At 45.1% G+C, this 18,921-nt stretch overlaps 1 protein-coding gene across 1 annotated transcript; it reads right to left on the minus strand.

Annotated features, from left to right (window-relative positions):
• Positions 1-1,466: 1,466 nt before the first annotated feature.
• On the minus strand, positions 1,467-2,045 carry LOC147960344 (uncharacterized). Its single transcript, XM_087533284.1, has one exon. The coding sequence runs from the start codon at positions 2,043-2,045 to the stop codon at positions 1,467-1,469; it is 579 nt and encodes a 192-aa protein (XP_087389410.1).
• Positions 2,046-18,921: the final 16,876 nt, after the last annotated feature.

Below are 18,921 nucleotides of genomic sequence, written 5' to 3' on the forward strand. Positions count from 1 at the left end.
TCCAATACCTATTTATTTACTTTGGTTTTTTACTTTTATTTTATTTTACTTTGCATCTTTATCACAAAATTACCAAAAATATTATTTTATCATATCTATCAGATCACTCTCGTGAGTGACCGTGAAGGGATTGACACCCCCTTTTCACGTTGGTTGCGAGGAGTTATTTGTTTTGTGCAGGTACGAGGGACTCGCGTGTAGCCTCCTACTAGATTGATACCTTGATTCTCAAAAACTGAGGGAAATACTTACACTACTTTGCTGCATCATCCTTTCCTCTTCAAGGAAATCCAACGCAGTGCTCAAGAGGTAGCATGTCTAAGTACCCTAGTAGACCATTTAATAGAAGCGTTTATCAACGCGGTTGATATACTCGTACACCTTCATGATCTGCCCGAGCAAGTACTGAATGTACGGCACCTCCATGTTCATGTCGACGACGTCCTCACTTTCTTGATGCAGCAAGACGGGCGAAGTAGTAGATGAGTTCCGACAGCACGACGGCATGGTGACGGTGGTGATGCAACTATCTCCGTAGAGCTTCGCCGAGCACTATGAAAATATGATCGAGTATGAACTAGAGGGATAGGGGTGCCGCACACGGCTAGGGAATTGTGGTGTGTGTTGCCCCTCTCCCTCCACACACACACGCGCGCACACACACACACACACACACACATATATATAGGTGGAGGAGGAGGGGAGGCAGCCTAGGGCAACCCCAAGGGGCTGGCGGCCGCCCTTGGCCCCTGACCTGGCCACGCCCCCTTCCTTCTTGGGTGCGCGGGGGGAGGCGGGAGGGATGGCGCCCCCCTTTCCTTTCTCTCATGTGGAGGGAAGGCAGGAGGGGCTAGCCCTCCTTCCTTTCCTTTCTCTCATGTGGAGGGAAGGCAGGAGGGGCTAGCCCTCCTTCCTTTCCTTCCCTAGGGCCGACGGCCTAGAGATGGGGCGCGCCAACCTCTTGTGGGCTGGTGTGCTCCCCTCTTTTGTACGTACATGCATAATGGACATTAATTGAAGAACCGCTATTAATTTGCTGGCTGGTCAGGTCGATGAGTGATGAGCGGACGAGGCTAGCTAGTTCGGCTGTGGATGAGGATTTAGAGCAACTCCAATGGGGCGACCCATTTTGTCCGCGACCGTCCATTTGGGTCGGCGCGGACAAAAAGGTCGTCCCAGCACGCCGACCCAAACGGACGCGCGTCCGCTTTCGTCTGCCTACCGACCCATTCCCGACCCATTTTTGAGTCGGATTTGCGTCGGCGCGGACACAAGACGGACGTGCGCGCGCTCGCCCTCTTTCCTGACCGGGCCCATTGGTCGGTGGCACATTGGATTGGCCTCTTCACATCAAACAGCACACCCTCGCCTGCCTGCTTCGTCGCCGATGCCGCCGGCCATTTTTTCAGATAAAAATAGATACATAGATAGTTCTAGCGTACACAGATAAAAGAAAAGACCACTACTCATCGCTTTCTGGCTCCGACTCGGTAATGTCCTTCTCCGACGTCTGAATGTAGGCCGTCAGCATGCTGCTCGTCTTCAAAGTCCCAACCCGACGTTTCTCGTAGGTTCAGTTTCAATTGAGCGGCCTGCTTCCACGAACGCTTGTCCTCCTGATAGGAGGCTCGCTCCGTCCTCCTCACGTCCCTTTTCGACCTCCTTTGCTTGTAGAACTGATGCTCGTCGATGATGTCCTGCGGGAAGCGTTCATGCCACACCACCATGGCTTCCACGCCCATCTCGGCGATGGCGAGGCGACGCTGCTGCCTCCAGTTGACACGATGATCCTCGTCGGTGAAAAGCCGTGGGAGAGGCACCAAATCCTGCGCCCGCTGGCTCGACACGTCGGAAAAATTCATATCCCGACGAGGCCTCAGGAGGCGCCACACCGCCGCGTCGTGCGTGCGGGCCGCCTCCTCTGCGGTGTCGAAGGTGCCGAGGATGAGACGTTTCTCGCGAAACCAGATCTCGGAGGAGAAGGCGCTGGAGCGGCGCTCGTGGACTCCGCGAAAATCCGAAGCGCCCAGGCGACGGATCGACATGGTGGCGCAGAGGCGGCGAGGCTAGTGAGAGGGGGCGAGACGAGTGGGCGGAGGAAAGAGTGTGAAGGGAGCGCCTTCTTATAACGAGCGCCGGCTGCGGCGCGCGCGCAAACTTCCCGCGCGCTGGAGCACGAAAACCAGCGCGCGCTAGACCGCTTTCCCCCGTGTGCTGGAGCGCCAAAACCAGGGCGACGGCATGACCGCTGGCATGATCTAAAGCACGCATGGTCATGAAATGGGTCGGCCCGTTGGACGCACTGTCGATCGAAAACTAAAAAAGGACGGACGGCGGGCGGGCAGTTGACCAAAACGGATAAAAAGTGGACAAAAACGCCGTCCGTTTGAGTCGGTCCGTTAGAGTTGCTCTTAGGCGGCGGGTCTTGGTGGGCATCGGGGCCGGTGTGCATGGCGGCGCAGGCCAATGGCAGCCGTTCCCCTCATGATGCGCAGGTTGTAGTCGAAGATATCATTGAAGGAGCGGGAGATGTGCTCGTTCTGATAGACGCAGCGATAGAACTCGATCAAGCGTTGGTCCCTGTACGCGGCATCGTCAGGGCAGTTGCGGTGGAGGGAGCCGTGGTCCATCATGGCCCTCTCGCACTCGGCGCGCGCAGCGGCCTCGTCGAGATGGCTGCACAGTAGCGGCTGGACAAAGCAGCGGAAGTAGCGCAGGGCCCACGCCTCGTCGCCCCGCTTGAGCGCCCGGACGAAGCGCTCGAACCTGACGACGAAGAGCGTGGCGGACGCGGAGGGCGTGGTGCTCTCCTTCCCGCTCATGAACGCCGTCACGTACTCGTCCGCTGCCCGCCAGCGGCCCTTGGCGAAGAGGTCGTGCAGGCGCGGCAGGTCCAACATATATGTGCTTTCTGTGAAGCACAACCTTGCTTTGATGAGTGAGAATGTACGACATATGCTTTTTGAAAAAAGGAAAAATCACAGCATGTGCTTTTTGAAAAAGAAAAAAATCACAACATGTGCTTCTGCAAAAACACATGTATTCCGTAAGAGGCACAACTGTATTTCCCTATATATGTGTTTAATTTTTTTAAATATATGATTGTTTTAAGTTTTTGATGTCTACTTTTTGCATAAACGTTGTATATTACTCGTACGCATCAGAAACATTTTCCTATATATGTTCAACATTTTTCATACACATTATACATTTTTCAAATTCATATTTTGATCTCTACTTTTCTCATGCGCATTATGCATTTTTTGTATACATGTGAAACATTATTTTATACACATCTAACCTTTTTAAAATACATGATTAACTGATTTTTAAAATACATGTTTTGATGTCTTTTGTTTTTCATACACATTGTACATTAGTTGTATATACATCCGAAACATTAATTTTAGAGAGAAGTGCATATATCAACCCTCAACTCTTTGGTTGATCTAATATACACCCCTCATCTATTATACCTTCTAAGTTGCACCCTCGAACTGTCACAAATACCCTGGTTTTGGTCTAGTTAGCAAATGTTGACCATTTGACCAGCATGACACGTCTGACTTAACCTACACAGCCCTAGCACCCCTTTCTCTCTCGTTCATCTCTCACTCTCCCGAGGAGATTTCCCCACCGCCGCCTGGCGCTGAGATCTGCGCCGCCGCCCCGATCTCTCCCCACGCCGCCGCCCCGATCTTTTCCCACTGCCGCCTGTGTTGTTCCCGCCACCGGCAGATCTTCCACCGCCGCCCTGACCAAGTGAAGCACCTGTTCCGGTAAGCTCGTTCACCATATTTGTCTCCTGTACTTTCTTTTTTGTACCATTGCTGATATAATGTAGTACATCTAATTGTTCTTTACATAGTTCACAACAAAGCACTTCACACAAAAGAAGGGCCACCGAGGAGATGGCACCACCAAGACAAGCAAAGAGAAGGGCGCCAGCTAATAACAACAGCAGGTCAAACAATTTCTCTGGAAATACCTTCAATGTACATGGAAGCTTGAATGTCAATGTCAATGTCTGCACTGGTACTTCTCGCGCGAGAACTACCAGCAAAGTTACCAAAGAGAGGAGCAGTAGCAATGGCAGTAACAAAGGCAAGGGCACTCGCAAGGCCAAATATGCTCGGTTTCAAAGCTTGTTGGGATTTGAACGTTGAGAGTTATTTGTGTGCTTGTGAGATTTGGGTGTCAATCAGACCTATCTATGTGAGACCTATGTGTCAGACCTATTTGTGAGACCTTTGTGTGTATCAGATGTATCTATATGTATGTGAGACCTATGTATGTGTGTTTCAGACCTATATATATGTATGTGTGACCAAGTTCTGTTCAAGCCTTTTTATTCGTTCATATGATGCTCAAATGGTACCAAATGGCACCAAAATGCTGCCAATTTTTGACCAGCAGATTAGGATATTTTCAAATTATCAATTTATGCATTATACATTCATTTCATTGCTGATATGGCATGTTGACTGGATGAGTTGACCTGGTCAATATGTGCTGACTGGACCAAAACCAGGGTCAAGGCGAGACAGGGGGTAATTCGTCTGGTTTTGATAGTTGGAGGGTGCAATTTAGACGGTATAATGGATGAGGGGTGTATATTAGACCCACCCAGGAGTTGAGGGTTGATGTTTGATGTCTACTTTTTTTCATACAAGTTATAAATTTTTTGTATTCATCTAAAACATTACTTTTAGACATATTTAACATTTATTCAAACCACATAATTTTTAAGCACACGTTGTACATTTATTTAATACGCGATGAAAATATTTTAATATGTGATTTAACATTTTTATGAAATACGATCAATACTTTTATATAACTAGTAATTTTTTTATAAAAAAACTACGTATATACATATTAGAAAAAAGGGAAGGCACCTGCGCCGGCAGAATTTGATCCCACACTGCCGCGATCGAAGGTGGCCACTCCAGCCATTGCAATGCGTATGTGTGCTTGGGACAATGAGCAATGCAAGTGGCTGAAGTAATTGTGCCCACCTGACCCATGTATAAGCGTTCCTTCCTACTCGCTATAAGGGACAAGAAATTGATGCCCCGGATCATCTACCTTTTGTCCCTTAAGGAAAATGTACAAAGGGAGAGGGACAAAATACATATGATCTAGCCAAGACTGGAATCCCTCCTCGAGACTTGGGTTATCATTCCTTGTGATCAACGACACATGCTCCTTGAAAACAAGGGGACATATATCCATGTCTTAACATGAATAGCAAAGATGATTTTACTCTTGTTCTTCCATATCTCTAACATCTAGCATTAGATGAATATATTGCAACTACAACAAGTCGTAAGATCAGTAACCTAATAGAAGATGCTCGATACAACGCTCGTGAATGAAATAAAATTATTGGAGAATGATCCAATCAACTTTATTGATTTAGCAAGGCAAATTACACTTAATTGAAAATACATAACAAATGTTTCAAAGAGTCTACTATTTATAGTCCATACACTTATTTTTTTCCTCAACATTCCGCTATGTATTCGATAGAGTAGAAGATCAAACATGTGCATGTATGACTAACTTCAAACGTTTCAACCCCCCCCCCCCCCCAAAACGTCAAATGTTTCAAAGAGTGCATGATTTATCCACCCTAAAATATGAAAAAGTAGATAGTGTGAAGCTCTCTTTGCAAGGTAGGCCGCCAAAATGCTCATTCATCATCAATCCGAAGAGGAAGAAGATCAAGACCACTAAATGATGAAACGTGAGCATTAGACACCATAGAAAACTCGGAACCACATATGTTGTCATTATCGCTACAACAAATAGGTAGCGTTGATCATAGACTGAACATAAGTCGTTAGTCCGCTGCACCAGAACATCACTGGCTCCGCATTGTCAATAACAACAATGCCATGCTAGGATGTGTATGGAGCCGACATACCTTTATCGCATACAAACATACCCTGACCCCTAGATAGCGGCCCAAAGGATACACATGCTTAACATTGAAAAACACATAGTCTACATGCTATGCAATCATGTGGAGTTTCTCCACCTTTGGAACAGTCACGAACACAAGAGGTACAAGTGGGAAATATAGAAGAATAAACAATGGTCGGTTTCTCTCCCTTTCTTCTATGGCGGCTAAGGGTATAGCCGTGATAAAACTTGTACACTTCCCTTTTTATAAAACTTGTACACTTCAACGTGAACAAAATGAGAGTTTTTTATAAAGCATGATTTGATATATTTGGCTTTTAGGATTTTTTAAATGAAAGGGGTTTCCCGTTTCCCCCATCCCCAACTTTATTAAGCCAAAGAAAAGCAAACATCCTGACTGTTAAACAGCTCTCGGCGACAACCTGAAGTAGCTGCAAGAAAACATACACCTACAAGGGTTCTAGGTAGAGCTTCCCTATTACATCTTCCAAAACAGGGGAACGAACGCATGAAATGCGCATGATAGGTCTTTTAGATCACAAAACGCAAGACATTCTCCCTGCCAACCATCAACCACACCAGACTATCCTAAGAAATTCCCCTCTTCGACGATTCAAAAGCCTTAAGCACCGGAGAAGAAAGAGCACCCTTGCCGTTTGAGATTCCACTACCTGATAATTGCCCCCACCAGATCCAAGACACAACGTATCCTTCGCCATGTTCACCCCTAAAAACAAATTCGTTGGTAAAAGCCATAAGCTCCACAAGGTAGCAGAAGTAGCAGCATTAACAGCTTCTCAAGACTTTTTTGCTTCCAAAATGACGACAATGAAAAATAGTTTTACTAAGTCTCGGTTGACTAAGACTTTGTTATGTCTTAGTTGATGCTATATGCCTTTGAAGTTGCATGGAGATTTATAAAAAAATAGTTTTTTCTTTGTCTTCTTATATACACATCACTTGACTGAGATTTCCTTAAGTCTCAACTGACTGAGACCTATGCTGAGTAAATAGGCAATTTTTCGATTAATTTAATCCATAAATAAATTACTAGCATGGCATTGACAGAATTAAGAACATGCTGATATTGGATCACGCAAGCACATTGCTACGCTAATGGCAGATACATCTACGTTTAACGCTAGCATAGTTATAACAGAAAACAGTAGGAGCGGGATAAACGAGTTATATCCTCCAGTACGCCATGCAGAAGCCGCCGCGACGGTGGCGGCAGCAGCGGTGTCCTCGACGACCTTCTTGTCGGCCTCGAGCTTTTCGGCGATGGCACATTCGGCGTCGGTGGACATGGTGATGATGAGGGCAATGCAGACGTAGAGGAAGTAGCGGATCGAAAGCGAGTAGTCGTGTAGTCGCTACCCAAAAACCTATTCACCCCTCACCCGTACAGGAACCAGAAGTGTGTGGTTTCGGAGACCTGCTCTCCCGTCGACCGTGTACACGGCGGACGAGATGGAGTCACCGGTGGCAGCAGCAAGGGAACGACGGTGGGTGTGCGCGTGAGCATATGAGATCTGTTCGTGGCGGCTAGGGTTGGGAGACACCGCACACTTATATAGGCGCAGCCGCGTGGAGAGACGTGGGCTCGACCCACGTCTGATTCCGTGACAGCCCATGATCCAACGGTCTTGAGAGTATTGCATCTCCAACGGAGTGGGTTAGTATAGTTACTCTCCTCAGTTCACCACTGGCTTGTTTTCCCAGGTCCTACTTCACGGGATCTCCGATCACATAGGTTGGGTTACCACCATGGCAACTCACGTGGGTCTCATACCCATCTCCCTCGATGCATTTTCTATCACAACACGTGATAGCCCTTTTGTAAAGGGATCTGCCAGATTCTTAGCCGTATGGACATAGTCCAACGCTATCACTTCGGAGTTTCTTAATTTTCTGACAGCTTTTAATCTCATTCTTATGTGTTTGTTGGACTTCATGTTGTCCTTTGAACTCTTCACCTTGGTGATGACAGTCTGATTGTCATAGTTCATAAGGATAGCCAAAACCGGTTTATCAACCAATGGCAAGTCCATCAAAAGATCTCGAAGTCATCCCGCTTCAACACCAGATGTGTCTAATGCTGTTAATTCTGGTTCCATTTTCCATCTCGTTAAGATCGTTTGCTTGCAAGACTTCCAGGAAACAGCACCACCTCCAAGAGTAAACATATACCCAGTTGTGGCCTTCATCTCATCAGCATCAGGGATCCAATTCGCATCACCATACCCTTCAAGTACCGACGGGTCTCCGGTATAGTGAAGTCCATAGTCCATAGTACCTTTCAGATAGTGCATAACTCGTTCAACAGCATGCCAATGTACATCACCCGGTTTGGAAACAAACCGGCTCAGTTTGCTCACAGCAAACGCGATGTCAGGCCTCGTTGCGCTCGCTAGGTACATCAGTGAACCAATGATTTGAGAGTCTCTCAATTGATCTATAGCCGTGCCTTTGGACTTTCGAATCAACACGCTAGGATCATATGGTGTTTGAGATGGTGTGCAGTCCGAATATCCAAAATGACTCAACACCTTCTCAACATAGTGGGATTGTAGAAGTGTAATCCCACCCTCATTATCTCTCAGTAGCTTGATGTTCAAGATAACATCAGCCACACCAAGGTCTTTCATCTTAAAGTTCTATGACAGAAATGACTTGACCTCCTCAATGACTTTGACGTTGGTTCCAAATATCAGTATGTCATCAATATACAAGCACAGCATAACTCCTTCGCCCCCCCATGGCGATATTATACACATTTGTCAGCCTCATTAACAACGAAACCAATAGATGTCAGAGTTGTATTAAACTTATCATGCCATTGCTTAGGTGCTTTCTTCAGGCCATATAAAGATTTCAGCAACCTACACACCTTTCTTTCCTGACCATCTATCACAAAGCCATCTGGCTATTGCATGTAGATTTCCTTGTTTAGCTCTCCATTCAGAAAAGCCGTCTTAACATCCATCTGGTGGACGAGAAGACCATGCGAGGCCGCCAACGAGAGTAATACTCGAATGTTGGTCAGTCTAGCCACATGTGAATAAGTGTCGAAGAAATCTTCCTCTTCTTTCTGGTCATAGCCCTTGGCCACAACCCTAGCCTTGTATTTTTCAATCGTACCATTGGGCCTAAGCTTCTTTTTGAACACCCACTTACATCCTAATGGTTTGCAACCATAGGGGTGCTCAGTGATCTCCCATGTCCCGTTAGCCATGATGGAATCCATCTCTCTACGGACCGCATCCTTCTAGTAGTCAGCTTTTGGAGAGGCATACACTTCTGAAATACAAGTGGGAGTATCATCCACGAGGTACACGAAGAAATCATCACCAAAGGTCTTTGCAGTACTTTGTCTCTTGCCCCTACCAAGGGTTTCCTCGCCATCCTCCTCAGTATTTTCATCATGTGTTTGTTCATAATAATCCATAGGAATGGCAGGCTCAGGAGTCTCCTCAGATTCCTGTCTAGAAGTGCTTTGCATATCTCTCATAGGAAAAATATCCTCAAAGAATGTAGCATTCTTTAGACTCCATAATTGTACCGACCTTCTGGTTAGGTACCTCGGATTTCACTACTAGAAATCTATAGCCAACGCTGTTCTTAGCGTATCCCAAATTAACACATTACATAGTCTTGGGTCCAAGCTTACGCTTTTTGGGGATCGACACATTGACTTTCGCCAAACAGCCCCATGTACACAAGTACGAAAGTGTTGTCCTTCTCTTCGCCCATTTTCTCATAGGGAGTGATCTCATTATCCTTTGTCGGAACTTTATTCAGGACATGACATGCCGTCAATATAGCCTCCCCCACCAATGCCTTGGATAAACCCAATGTATCTAACATGGCGCTAACCAAATCAGTTAGAGTACGGTTTTTCCGCTCGGTAACCCCATTTGACTGAGGTGAATAGGGAGGCGTCCTCTCATGAATAATGTCGTTTTTTGCACAAAAGAATCAAACTCACTCGAGAAGTACTCTCCACCACGATCTGATCAGACTTGTTTAATTTTCTTTTGAAGTTGATTCTCAACTTCTGCCTTATAGATTTTAAAGTAGTTTAGAGCCTCATCTATAGTATTTAACAGATACACATAGCAATATCTAGTGGAATCATCTATCAACATCATGAAGTATTTCTTTCCACCTTTAGTCAACACACCATTCATCTCACAAATATCAGAATGTATGAGTTCTAATGGCACTAAGTGTCTCTCCTCCGCGGCCTTGTGAGGCTTGCGAGGTTTCTTAGCTTGCACACATGAAAGGCACTTAGAACCTTTGGCTAAGGTGAAACTCGCGGTTAAATCCAACTTGGCTAGCCGTGTCATAACACCGAAACTAATGTGACAAAGACGTGAATGCCAAACTTCAGATTCATTAACATTCGAATGAATATGGTTCACGACTTTATTACAAAAATCTGCGAGGGAAAGGCGGAACATCCCTCCGCTCTCATAACCTTTTCCAATAAAGAGTCCATATTTCATAACAACTAATTTATTAGACCCGAAAACCAATTAAAACCCTTCTCTACATAGAAGGGAGTCACTAACGAGGTTCTTCTTGATGTCGGGGACAAGCTGCACGATCCTTCCCGAAGTAAACCTGAGATCGACCGTGCCAACACCATGAATAGAAGCACTTGCGCCATTCTCCATCAATACGGACCTGTGGCCTATGACCTGGTAAGAAGGAAACAATAAAATGTCAGCACACACATGAACACCTGCACCTGTGTCCACCCACCAATCGGTGGACTGAAAAACTGAAAAAACAGTAAATAAATCACCGTACCCAGGTGCACCATTCTCATTGTTGCCCACAATCATGTTGACAGACTTGGAGTCCTGTCCTGGCTTCTTGTACTTGTTAGGGCACTTGTTGGCCCAGTGTTCAATCGAACCACAAGTAAAGCAGCCCTCATCCTTCTTGTTCTTCTGGAAGGTCTTCTTACCCTTCTTCTTAAAGTCGGTATTGTGTTGGACACCGTTCTATCCCTTGGGCTTGTGGGAGTTATGGTTCCTCTGGTTAACCATGTTGGCAACAGAAGTTCTTTCGACCCCTTTTCCGTGTGAGTCCTTTGCCCTTGAATTTTGCGCAACACTCAGATGGCCAATGACATCCTCCACGGAGAATTCACGCCTCTGATGTTTCAGAGTGGTGGCAAAGTTCCTCCGGGAATTAGGGAGCTTAGAGATTATGCAGCCCATGACAAACTTGCCGAGTAACTCGTACTTAAGAAGCTCAAGCTCCTTAACAATGCATATTATCTCATGAGCTTGCTCCAATACAGGACGGTTTTCAACCATCTTGTAATCATGGAACTGCTCTATAATATACATCTCGCTCCCGGCATCGGCGGCCCCGAACTTAGATTCGAGCGCCTCCCACAAGTCCTTGGCGACATGCACATGTAAATATGCGTCGATCAGTTTATCTCTGATCACGCTAAGAACTGCTCCGAGAAACACAACGATGGCCTCCTTAAACGGCTTCTCCTGTTTAGCAGCAATCGTTCCCGTGGAGACACCGGTGACCCAGAACACGTTCATAGCCGTGAGCCATAAAGTGGTCTTAGTCTGCCAGCGCTTAAAATACGTACCGGTAAACTTATCCGGTTTCAGTGCAGCGGCAAAGCCGCTTGCCAAAAAATTCCTACACATATTAGGTTTTTGGATTGCTGAGTAAATAGGAATTTTTTTGACAAATTTAATCCATAAATAAATTAATAGTATGGCATTGACAGAATTAAGAACATGCTGATATTGGATCACGCAAGCATATGCTACGCTAATGGCAGATACATCTATGTTTAACGCTAGCATAGTTATAACAGAAAAACAGTAGAAGCGGGATAAATGAGTTATACCCTCCAGTAGGCCATGCAGAAGCCGCCGCGGTAGTTGCGGCAGCAGCGGTGTCCTCGGCGACCTTCTTGTCGGCCTCGAGCTTTTCGGCAGCGACACGTTCGGCGTCGGTGGACATGGTGATGATGAGGGCGATGCAGACGTAGAGGAAGTAGCAGATCAGAAGCGAGCAGTCGCGTACTCGCTGCCCAAAAACCTATTCGCCCCTCACCCGTACAGGAACCAGAAGGGCGTGCTTTCGGAGACCTGCTCTCCCGTCGACCGTGTATGGAGTCACCGGCGGCAGACGGGATGGAGTCACCGGCGGCAGCGGCAGCAGCAAGGGAATGACGGTGGGTGTGCGCATGAGCAGATGAGATCTGTTCGTGGCGGCTAGGGTTGGGAGACACCGCACACTTATATGGACGCAGCCGCGTGGAGAGACGTGGGCTCGACCCACGTCCGAGTCCGTGACAGCCCACGACCCGACGTCTCAGTTCCCGTCCCAGCTGTCAGAAACTCTCCGTTAGTGACTGACAAAAATAAGCGCGTAGGTGTGATCTCCGCTCAATCCCACAATCCGCGTCGCGGCGGGTGCGGCACGGCGGGCGGCAGAGGAGGAGCGCACGAAGGCCTCTTCTATTCTCAAGCTCCAATAGCATGTGAAAGAACATCCCTTATAAAGAGGTCCAACTCCTCTCCACTTCCGGAGTGAGACTAAACTTCCCACCTCCACCTACCTAGTGCCAATAAACCCACATGAGCCCTTAGAGATTTTCAGAAATTGTATATGGGCCTAAAGCCCATCTCAAATTTCAGCAACCTAGCCACACCCAATGACAAAAAAGAATCAGGTACACAGATACCAAAAGTCTCAGCAATAATTGACCAGAATAAGCATGAAAAGGCGAAATCACTAATTAAGAAGTACTTGTTGCAAAGAACACTCCACTTTTCAGGTCGTGACAAGTGGCGCACATGCAGTGTGCCACTTGGGCAACCTGGGAGTTTTTTTGGAATCTGGGCTCATCATCGCTTCCTCATAGTTCGTAGCCTTGTCATGGTCAAGTAACATGACCTCCAGAACAGGATTACCGTACCACTCTGATGTGGATCTCACTCTGGTTTACCTACGAGGTTCGGTAGTAACTTGATCTGAAGTTACATGATCATCATCATTAGCTTCCTCACTAATTGTTATAGTAGTCACAGGAACAGATTTCTGTGATGAACTACTTTACAATAAGGGAGCAGGTACAATTACCTCATCAAGTTCTACTTTCCTCCCACTCACTTCTTTCGAGCGAAACTCCTTCTCTAGAAATGATCCATTCTTAGCAACGAATAACTTGCCTTCGGATCTGTGATAGAAGGTGTACCCAACAGTTTCTTTTGGGTATCCTATGAAGATTTACTTCTCCGATTTGGGTTCGAGCTTATCATGTTGAAACTTTTTCACATAAGCATCGCAGTCCCAAACTTTAAGAAACGACAGCTTAGGTTTCTCGCCAAACCACAGTTCATACGGTGTCATCTCCACGGATTTAGATGGTTTCCTATTTAACGTGAATGTAGCTGTCTCTAATGCATAACCCCAAAACGATAGTGGTAGATCGGTAAGAGACATCATAGATCGTACTATATCTAATAAAGTACGGTATGAAGTTCGGACACACCATTACACTGTGGTGTTCCAGGTGGCGTGAGTAGTGAAACTATTTCACATTGTTTTAACTGAAGGCCAAACTCGTAACTCAAATATTCTCCTCCATGATCAGATCATAGAAACTTTATTTTCTTGTTACGATGATTTTCCACTTCACTCTGAAATTATATGAACTTTTCAAATATTTCAGACTTTTGTTTCATCAAGTAGATATACCCATATCTGCTCAAATCATCTATGAAGATCAGAAAATAATGATATCTGCCGTGAGCTTGAATATTCATCGGACCAGATACATCAGTATGTATGATTTCCAACAAATATGTTGCTCACTCCATTGTTCCAGAGAACGGAGTCTTAGTCATCTTGCCCATGAGGCATGGTTCGCAAGCATCAACTGATTCATAATCAAGTGATTCCAAAAGCCCATCAGCATGGATTTTCTTCATGCGCTTTACACCAATATAACCTAAACGGCAGTTCCACAAATAAGTTGCACTATCATCATTAACTTTGCATCTTTTTGGCTTGAATATTATGAATATGTGTATCACTACGATCGAGATCCAACAAACCATTTTTTTGGTGTGTATGAACATCGAAGGTTCTATTCATGTAAATAGAACAACTATTGTTCTCTAACTTAAATGACATGTAAATAGAACAACTATTGTTCTCTAATAAACATGATCAAATCATATTTATGCTCAACGTAAACACCAAATAACACTTATTTAGGTTCAACACTAATCCCAAAAGTATAGGGAGTGTGCGATGATAATCATATCAATCTTGGAACCAATTCCAACACACATCGTCACTTCACCCTTAACTAGTTCATGTTCATTCTGTAACTCTTGTTTCGAGTTGCTAATTTTAGCAACCGAACAAGTATCAAATACTCAGGGGCTACTATAAACACTAGTAAGGCACACATCAATAACCTGTATATCAAATATACCCTTTGTTCACTTTGCCATCTTTCTTATCCGCCAAATACTTGGGGCAATTCCGCTTCCAGTGACCAGTCTCTTTGCAGTAGAAGCACTTAGTCTCAGGCTTAGGACCAGACTTGGGCTTCTTCACTTGAGCAGCAACTTGCTTGCCGTTCTTATTGAAGTTCCCTTTCTTTCCCTTTGCCCTTTTCTTGAAACTAGTGGTCTTGTTAATCATCAACACTTGATGCTCTTTCTTGATTTCTACCTTCATCAATTTCATCATCATGAAAAGCTCAGGAATCATTTTCATCATCCCTTGCATACTATAGTTCATCACGAAGTTCTACTAACTTGGTGATGGTGACTAGAGAATTCTGTCAATCACTATTTTATCTGGAAGATTAACTCCCACTTGATTCAAGTGATTGTAGTACCCAAACAATCTGAACACATGCTCACTGCTTGAGCTATTCTCCTCCATCTTTTAGCTATAGAACTTGTTGGAGACTTCATATCTCTCAACTCGGGTATTTGCTTGAAATATTAACTTCAACTCCTGGAACATCTCATATGGTCCATGACGTTCAAAACGTCTTTGAAATCCCGATTCTAAGCTGTTAAGCATGGTGCACTAAACTATCAAGTAGTCATCATATTGAGCTAGCCAAACGTTCATAACGTCTGCATCTGCTCCTGCAATAGGTCTGTCACCTAGCGGTGCATCAAAGACATAATTCTTCTGTGCAGCAATGAGGATAATCCTCAGATCACGGATCCAATCCACATTATTGCTACTAACATTTTTCAACATATTTTTTCTCTAGGAACACAATAAACTGGGAGTAACATCGCTAGCTATTGATCTACAACATAGATATGCTAATTCTACCAGGACTAAGTTCATGATAAATTAAAGTTCAATTAATCATATTACTTAAGAACTCCCACTTAGACAGACATCCCTCTAATCTTCTAAGTGATCACGTGATCCATATCAACTAAACCATGTCCGATCATCACGTGAGATGGAGTAGTTTCAATGGTGAACATCACTATGTTGATCATATCTACTATATGATTCACGCTCGACCTTTCGGTCTCCGTGTTCCGAGGCCATATCTGTTATATGATAGGCTCGTCAAGTTTAACCTGAGTATTCCGCGTGTGCAACTGTTTTGCACCCGTTGTATTTGAACGTAGAGCCTATCACACCCGATTATCACGTGGTGTCTCAGCACGAAGAACTTTCGCAATGGTGCATACTCAGGGAGAACACTTGTACCTTGATAATTAGTGGGAGATCATCTTATAAAGCTACCGTCGAACTAAGAAAAATAAGATGTATAAAAGATAAACATCACATGCAATCAAAATATGTGACATGATATGGCCATCATCATCTTGTGCCTTTGATCTCCATCTCCAAAGCATCGTCATGATCTCCATCGTCACCGGCATGACACCATGATCTCCATCATCTTGATCTATATCAATGTGTCGTCATATGGTTGTCTCGCCAACAATTGCTCATGCAACTATTGCTATTGCATAGCGATAAAGTAAAGCAATTATTTGGCGCTTGCATCTTATGCAATAGAGAGATAACCATAAGGCTTTTGCCAGTTGCCGATAACTTCAACAAAACATGATCATCTCATACAACAACTTATATCTCATCACGTGTTGACCATATCACATCACAACATGCCCTGCAAAAACAAGTTAGACGTCCTCTACTTTGTTGTTGCAAGTTTTACGTGGCTGCTACGGGCTGAGCAAGAACCGTTCTTACCTACACATCAAAACCACAACGATAGTTTGTCAAGTTGGTGCTGTTTTAACCTTCTCAAGGACCAGGCGTAGCCACACTTGGTTCAACTAAAGTTGGAGAAACTGACACCCGCTAGTCACCTGTGTGCATAGCACGGCGGTAAAACTAGTCTCGCGTAAGCGTACGCGTAATGTCGGTCCGGGCCGCTTCATCCAACAATACCGCCGAACCAAAATGTGACATGCTGGTAAGCAGTATGACTTATATCACCCATAACTCACTTGTGTTCTATTCGTGCGTATTACATCAACGCATAAAACCTGGCTCGGATGCCACTGTTGGGGAACGTAGCAATTTCAAAAATTTCCTACGCACATGCAAGATCATGGTGATGCACAGCAACGAGAGGGGAGAGTGTGTCCACGTACCCTCGTAGACCGAAAGCGGAAGCGTTAGCACAACGCGGTTGATGTAGTCGTACGTCTTCACGATCCGACCGATCAAGTACCGAATGCATGGCACCTCCGAGTTCTGCACACGTTCAACTCGATGACGTCCCTCGAACTCCGATCCAGCCGAGTGTTGAGGGAGAATTTCGTCAGCACGACGGCATGGTGACGATGATGATGTTCTACCGACGCAGGGCTTCGCCTAAGCACTGCTACGATATGATCAAGGTGGATTATGGTGGAGGGAGGCACCACACACGGCTAAGAGGTCAAGAGATCAATTGTTGTGTCTGTGGGGTGCCCCTGGCCACGTATATAAAGGAGTGGAGGAGGGGAGGGGCCGGCCCTCTCTATGGTGCGCCCTAGGGGAGTCCTACTCCCATCGGGAGTAGGATTGCCCCTTTTCCTAGTAGAGCTAGGAACCCTTCCAAGTAGTAGGAGTAGGAGGGAAGGAAAGGGAAGAGAAAAGGAGAAGGAAGGACGGGGGCGCCCCCCTCCCTAGTCCAATTCGGACCAGCCCATGGGGAGGGGTGCAGTCACCCTTTGAGGCCTTTCTCTCCTTTCCCGTATGGCCCATTAAGGCCCAATACGAATTCCCGTAACTCCCCGGTACTCCCAAAAATACCCGAATCACTCAGAACCTTTCCGATGTCTGAATATAGTCGTCCAATATATCGATCTTTACGTCTCAACCATTTCGAGACTCCTCGTCATGTTCCCGATCTCATCCGGGACTCCGAACTCCTTCGGTACATCAAAACTCATAAACTCATAATATAACTGTCATCGAAACCTTAAGCGTGCGGACCCTACGGGTTCGAGAACAATGTAGACATGACCGAGACACGTCTCTGGTCAATAACCAATAGCGGAACCTGGATGCTTATATTGGCTCCCACATATTCTACGAAGATCTTTATCGGTCAGACCGCATAACAACATACGTTGTTCCCTTTGTCATTGGTATGTTACTTGCCCGAGATTCGATCGTCGGTATCTCAATACCTAGTTCAATCTCGTTACCGGCAAGTCTCTTTACTCGTTCTGTAATACATCATCCCGCAACTAACTCATTAGTTGCAATGCTTGCAAGGCTTATAGTGATGTGCATTACCGAGTGGGCCCAGAGATACCTCTCCGACAATCGGAGTGACAAATCCTAATCTCGAAATACGCCAACCCAACAAGTACCTTTGGAGACACCTGTAGAGCACCTTTATAATCACCCAGTTACGTTGTGACGTTTGGTAGCACACAAAGTGTTCCTCTGGTAAACGGGAGTTGCATAATCTCATAGTCATAGGAACATGTATAAGTCATGAAGAAAGCAATAGCAACAAACTAAACGATCAAGTGCTATGCTAACGGAATGGGTCAAGTCAATCACATCATTCTCCTAATGATGTGATCCCGTTAATCAAATGACAACTCATGTCTATGGTTAGGAAACATAACCATCTTTGATCAACGAGCTAGTCAAGTAGAGGCATACTAGTGACACTCTGTTTGTCTATGTATTCACACATGTATTATGTTTCCAGTTAATACAATTCTAGCATGAATAATAAACATTTATCATGATATAAGGAAATAAATAATAACTTTATTATTGCCTCTAGGGCATATTTCCTTCACTATCTTCCTCCCACTCAATTCTTTCGAGAGAAACTCCTTCTCGAGAAAGGACCCGTTCTTAGAGACAAACACTTTGCCCTCGGATCTGAGATAGAAGGTATACCCAACTATTACCTTTGGGTATCCTATGAAGATGTATTTGTCCTCTTTGGGTTCGAGCTTTTTCGGCTGAAGCCTTAAGCATCGCAGCACCAAATGACAACTTTGGTTTCCTGCCAAACCAATGTTCACACGACGTCGTCTCAACGGACTTAGATGGTGCTGTCAACTGTGAAACAACTTCACAATGTGTTAAGTGATTGCCAAACTCATAACTCAGAAATTCTCCATCGATCAGATCGTAGGAATTTGATCTTCTTATTATGATGGTTCTTAACTTCACTCTGAAATTGCTTGAACTTTTCAAACGTTTCAAACTTGTGCTTCATTAAGTAAATATACCCATATCTACTCAAATCGTCAGTGAAGATGAGAAAATAGCGATGTCTACCGCACGCCTCAATTCTTATTGGATCACACACATCAGCATGTACGATTTCCAACAAGTCACTTGCCCGTTTCATTGTACCTGAAAACAGGGTCTTAGTCATCCTGCCCATGAGGCATGGCTCGCATGTGTCAAGCGATTCAAAATCAAGTGACTCCAAACATCCATCGACATGGA

This window comes from Triticum urartu, chromosome 7A (assembly GCF_056163025.1).
Source record: "Triticum urartu cultivar PI428250 chromosome 7A, HENAU_Tu73, whole genome shotgun sequence".
Classification (NCBI taxonomy): domain Eukaryota; kingdom Viridiplantae; phylum Streptophyta; class Magnoliopsida; order Poales; family Poaceae; genus Triticum; species Triticum urartu.